This window comes from Chironomus tepperi, unplaced genomic scaffold, assembly GCF_022539635.2.
Source record: "Chironomus tepperi strain 1889 unplaced genomic scaffold, CSIRO-AGI_Ctep_v1 contig_412, whole genome shotgun sequence".
NCBI classification, from domain to species: domain Eukaryota; kingdom Metazoa; phylum Arthropoda; class Insecta; order Diptera; family Chironomidae; genus Chironomus; species Chironomus tepperi.
This window is the reverse complement of record NW_027226534.1, coordinates 111,412-117,492: the sequence shown is the minus strand read 5'-3', so window position 1 is coordinate 117,492 and position 6,081 is coordinate 111,412. Positions and strand designations below refer to the sequence as shown.

The window sequence follows — 6,081 nt, the reverse complement described above, 5'->3', positions numbered from 1 at the left end:
TAGAACTTTACATTTTATTTAAAAATATTTTAATATTTTTTACAGGATTTCTTACAATTTTATTTAATTTTGCTTGGATGCAAGGAACTTTGTCAATTTTTCATCAAGAATTTTTCCCAACTTTTCTTCAAAAATATCCTCAAATTTCTTAATTAAACGCTTTTCAATTTTACTAAACTTTTCTTCCAAACTAATTTCAATTTTATGACGAGAACTAGCTAGGTCAAGTTCCATTTTATCAGAGTTATCTGCAGTTTTTGCCTCAAATTCAGCAAAATTTTGTTCTAAACTTTCTAGTTTTTCTTGGAAACTTTCTAGTTTTAAGTCTTGGAATTTTTTAGTATTTAAATCCATAACAGCTCTAGTTAAATACTTGACATTTAAGTTACTTACAATGAACTAGACTCTGTTTTTGAATGTCAACAATTTTAGTGTCAATGCCAGTAAGGTTATCTTGAGAAATTTTGAACAAATTATCAAAACTAACAACTTTAGACTCAATATTGCTGACAAAATGATGTAGAAAAAAAATTGCACTTATAAAAGACTTAATATAAGGTCTTCCAAAGAAGAACCGACTTCCATCTTGTGAGACGCTCAGCTCATGTCTAATACTAGATATTGACTAGCTGTGTCCACTCGGGTTTAGACTCAATATTGCTGACCGAAGACTTAATGTCTTCCAAAGAAGAACCGACTTCATCTTGTGAGACGCTCAGCTCACTAAAAAGAGTACTGAGACTATCCTGTGATGACTTAACATCAGTCAAAATATCTTTTAAGCCACATTGTGAATTTTTGAGGTCGTCGATGTTACTGCTGATGTTTTGAAGATCACTAAGGAATTGATTAGTTGGATATTCGGGTTTTGTGACTGTTTCAACATTTATATTGATTTTTTCAGTTACTTTTTCAATTACTTTGTTATCTGGAGTTGTTGGTTCGTTATCATTTATATATTTTAAATTCACATAAATATCCCTGATTGGACGAAACTTCAAAAACTTTGAATTCTTATACTTCATTTCAAAATCAATGAATTTTTCATTGAAATCATCATAATCTAAAACTTTAGATTGATTATCAAGATGTCTAATATCCTTTTCTAAAGTCACAAAATCTGAATTTACGCATTTGGACTTTACAATTTGTATTGCAGCTCTAACTTTTTCCCTAGAATTATAAACATGTGCCTGTGAACATTTTAAAAGATTCAACGTAAAATATCCCAATTTTGGCAAATTATCGAATACATTTGGATCTATGTGGATCAAATTCTTTTCATAGATTGAGATTTTCTTTAATTTAGGATTGAAGTCGAAGAGACCTTGCTCAATAACCTCAATAGTGTTATGCTGTAATTGTAATACAACTAGTTTAGGAAATTGTTTAAGATCTTCTTGATGAATTTTTAAAAGATGACATGAATCTATAGTGATTGAAACCATATTTGGAAAATATTTGTCTAGATTTCTTGGAAAATAACTAACAATTTTTGAACTTGCATAAAAGCCAGCAACATCATCTGTTGATCTATTATCCTTGTGAACTCCATCAACTGATGTTATTTGTGCTGATTCTTCTGTGAATATGTTGAGATTATCTTTGACAATACAACGATAGACGTTACCAATGAGATGAAGTCCACCAAAATGATAATCACAATTTAGTGATGTCGATGATGATGAAAAAGCAGAGGTAATGATGAAAGTAAGTAAACAACTGAAAATTATCGAATTTATATAAATTAAACTCTAATTAAACCTGAATAGCGCAAACGGTTAATCGAACAAAAATCCAATACTAATCTAACGTGACTCGGGCATGGCATCAGGTTTAAGACACATTGTCAGATAATTGCCAACTATTGTAACTTTTGCCTTGATCTAGGAAATGTCTACGTATAGACATGCCTATTCATGCAAATAACTTTGAAACAATAGGTATTTAATAGTATTTCAAAAGGTTACAACTCTGTTTAAAACGAATCCAGCACTAAGATAGAGTTTAGCTTAGGGTCGGATTTTTGATCGATTAACCAATTTCTGTTATTCAAAAACTTACGTAAATATCTTCATTTTTGAAAATGCTTCGTGGAAATTATTAAAGCTTTTAACCTTGCAGCCTCGAAATTCAACAAAAAAGTGATAACTGAGAACGTAATCTGAGCTATAAATGATTCTAAAATTTGAAAACAACAACATATGACGTAAGAATGTATTTTAAAACAGTTGAGTGTTGCTGTGGAGTGATTGGCAAGGCGCATGGCTCGAATTTGGTGTGATAATTAGAAGGTCATTGATTTGAATCCTTTAATTGTAAAATGCAAGAGATCAAGGAGGTGAAATTGGAGTTGTAGACAACGTTAAATTAAGGAACGAGTCAAGAACTTGAAGTTTGGTATGAAAAGCTGGAAAGACAGCAACAAGGTTACCCTGCAAATGGAATATTGATAGATTGGTCCTGAAAGTAAAGCCTATATAAAGTGAACAAAATATTAGGTTGAATTTTTAATGGATTAAATCACTTTTATAATCAATATAAAGCCACATCGTCTACTGAATTCTTAAGATAGTATTAAATTCCTTAAGACTTTGCTAATTCTGCTTAAAATTCAAAAACTTTTCCCAACTTCTGTTCAAGAATTTCCTCAAACTTCTTAGCAAGACGTTCTTCGATTCCTTTGACATCTTCAGAGATAGTTCCGATTTTGCCACGAATTTTTACAAGTTCTTTGTCAATTTTGTCATATTTCGCAGCACTTCTGATTTCAAATAATGTTAAAGTTTTTTCAAAATTATCAATTTTTCCAAATTTTTCATCAAACTTTTCACTGAGTTTTGTCAATTTTCTGTCAATCGAAGCAAATTTGTCGCCAAATTGAGTAAATTTGTCTTCAGAATCGTCATATTTGGAGATTTTCAAATCACTCAAGGAAGTCTTGATGTTATCAAATTCGTGTTTCATTGCTGTGCTCAGGTTTTTGTAAACTGATTCAAAATTTTGGTCATTTGAGCATATTTCTGGTTCTAGATCTACTTTTGGTGCTAATTCTACAATGGTATTGTTTTGACTTACTGGTTTGAGATTTTTAAGACTTACTAACTTATCTTTAAGTGGACGAAACCTTAAAAATTTAGAGTTATTGAAGCTAAGTTCAAAGTTTTCAATCTTTTTCTTTGAATCCTCAAAATTTGAGGTTATCAGGTCATTTTCTAGTACTTCAAGCTGCTCACTTTGAACCCTAAAATCACTACTTGTACAATTGTTTTTAACCAAAGTGATCAGTTCCTTAACTTTGTCTTTTGAGTCTCTTACATCCTTTTTGGCACAAAATGTCAAAGACAACCAAAGACTGCTCAAGTTACTCAAAGTATCAAAAACTTTAGGATCAATATGAATAATGCTACTTTCCCTAAGTCCAACTGCCTCTAAATTCGGATTATTATCAAACAAACCCTCCTCAATGACCTCAATAGAATTTGATTCTAGGAACAAATAAATCAATTTTGTGAATGCCTTCAAGTCAGACTGTCGAATTTCCTTCAAACCACAGGAATTAATGTGAATTACTTTGATATTTCTAAAGTAAGTCTGTAGACCACGTGGAAAAAAATTAATTATTTTTTGTCGAGCATGAAACCCAATCACATCATCATAAGACTTGGATGTCATGTGTTCTCCATTAACTGAGTTAATTTGTGCTGATTCTTCTGTGTATATTAACGGATTGTTGCTGACTGAGCAAAAGTAAATGTTTTTAATTACGTGATAATCGCCATTGTTTTTGTAGCTGCATTCAATTGTTGTCCATGAGGTTGAAAAGTTGGGGATGATTGTCAGGCAAGTGAGTAATCTGGAATTTTGGGGGAAATTTGTGGTCAATCTGAGAAATCAATTTTAACAAATTTTGGTATAGAAACAATTTATTCAAGATGCGATGACGTCATACTAGTAAAGGAGTGTTCAGGAACGGAAGAGTCAGTAGGTCAACCCTTACTAAAAGCTATCAAATTCTTCCTCCCCTTGCAACCTCACCTGAGGGCTTAAACCTTCTAAATTTGAACAAATCCGTGATACCAAAACTTACAGTAAAACACCAAACATCCTTTAGGTTACTTTAGAATTTAGTCAAAAAGTTCCTACTGCAATACTGAACCTTAATCTTTCAAGACTAGTCAGAAAATGTAGATTTCATATTCACACAAAATTGTGTGAATATATTGTTTTTTGTTTTACAGAAATCTACTTTTTTCGATTTACTGCCTCAGCCTTGCCGAATTATAAAAAAAGTTCGGTCATTCAAAGTTTGTGCTTCGTATTACCTATCAAATGGTAAAAACTCCTTCATGATTGGTGCTTCCAGTGCCGAGAAATCGCAAAAAATCACGTTCTGTCCTTTAGCAAGTTAGTTAGTTTCCGCGAAAACTCAATTTTAACACAAAGTTAAGACTTCCGGTTTTTTCTATCGATAGATATTGGTTATCACACGAGCTGTATAGTTTTTGGGGTCATGAGATGCATCCACTGAGGCACAAAATGCAAAAAACTGAAATTTTTTCCCTAAATATTAGCCGCTTATTCCAAAACACGTGTTTCAATAAACGATTATTTCAAAACATATTTTAATTTGGTGAAAAAAAAAATTTAGTGAACTGGATCTCACTGGATCTCATTTTGAAGGTCTAGAAGTGGACTGGATCCTACTGGATCTTGTTTTTATGTGTCTAGAAGTAAAATGGATCCTACTGGATCTTGTTTTAAAGGTCTGGAAGTGAACTGGTTCCGACTGGATCTTGTTCCTCCCCTTGGTGCATATAAAAAATTTTTTTTTCTGCATAGGGAATCTTCTATATCCTATGAAAAATCTTCAAAAAGTTTAAAGTCATAATCACAATTAATAAAGTCATAATCACAAATAAAAATTTAGTCCACTGGATCTTACTGGATCTCATTTTGAAGGTCTGGAAGTAGACTGGATCCTACTGGATCTTGTTTTTATGTATCTAGAAGTAAAATGGATCCTACTGGATCTTGTTTTAAAGGTCTGGAAGTGAACTGGATCCGACTGGATCTTGTTCCTCCCCTTGGTGCACATAAAATTTTTTTTTTTCTGCATAGGGAATCTCCTATATCCTATGAAAAACCATCCCCAAAAGTTTAAAATCATAATCTCTTCATCTCTCTTTAATCATATTCACACAAAATTGTGTGAATATATTGTTTTTTGTTTTACAGAAATCTACTTTTTTCGATTTACTGCCTCAGCCTTGCCGAATTATAAAAAAAGTTCGGTCATTCAAAGTTTGTGCTTCGTATTACCTATCAAATGGTAAAAACTCCTTCATGATTGGTGCTTCCAGTGCCGAGAAATCGCAAAAAATCACGTTCTGTCCTTTAGCAAGTTAGTTAGTTTCCGCGAAAACTCAATTTTAACACAAAGTTAAGACTTCCGGTTTTTTCTATCGATAGATATTGGTTATCACACGAGCTGTATAGTTTTTGGGGTCATGAGATGCATCCACTGAGGCACAAAATGCAAAAAACTGAAATTTTTTCCCTAAATATTAGCCGCTTATTTCAAAACACGTGTTTTAAAAAAATTGCGGCCTCGCTTCGCTCGGCCGCAGACAATTAAAAGTATTTCTTCTATATTTTTCATGATCTAAAATTCATTAATTTATATACATGTTTTATCCAAATTATTAATAATAATTTTTATTGAGATTTGGCTGATTGCATTTGGTTACAAGTAAATGAAATCTTCAGGTCGTTCGATCGAATCCTATGAAATTCTGAAATTTTTTTTTCCATTTTTTTTGAGTTTTTTTTTTGAATACTTGAAGTATACAAAAAAAAATGTAAATATTAAATGTAATCTACCCAAGTCGGGCGAGCGAAGCTCAGCCCGGCTCGTATAGTGATCTATATAAGTACTGTAATCTACCCAAGTTGGGCGAGCGAAGCTCAGCCCGGCTCGTATAGTGATCTATATAAGTACTGTAATCTACCCAAGTCGGGCGAGCGAAGCTCAGCCCGGCTTGTATAGTGATCTATATAAGTACTGTAATCTACCCAAGT

The 6,081-nt window shown here is 32.4% G+C and overlaps 2 protein-coding genes across 2 annotated transcripts; both read right to left on the bottom strand.

Moving 5' to 3' along the window:
* Positions 1-614: 614 nt before the first annotated feature.
* Positions 615-2,490, bottom strand: LOC139097027 (uncharacterized). Its single transcript, XM_070648787.1, has 2 exons — positions 2,065-2,490; positions 615-1,722 (listed from the first exon to the last, which is right to left on the bottom strand). The coding sequence occupies exons 1-2, from the start codon at positions 2,202-2,204 to the stop codon at positions 615-617; spliced, it is 1,248 nt and encodes a 415-aa protein (XP_070504888.1). The 5' UTR covers positions 2,205-2,490.
* Positions 2,491-2,502: 12 nt separating this feature from the next.
* On the bottom strand, positions 2,503-4,195 carry LOC139097059 (uncharacterized). The gene is made up of 2 exons (XM_070648823.1): positions 4,091-4,195; positions 2,503-3,856 (listed from the first exon to the last, which is right to left on the bottom strand). Exons 1-2 carry the CDS (start codon positions 4,105-4,107, stop codon positions 2,608-2,610), a joined length of 1,266 nt encoding a protein of 421 aa, XP_070504924.1. The 5' UTR covers positions 4,108-4,195; the 3' UTR covers positions 2,503-2,607.
* Between the last annotated feature and the right edge of the window lie 1,886 nt (positions 4,196-6,081).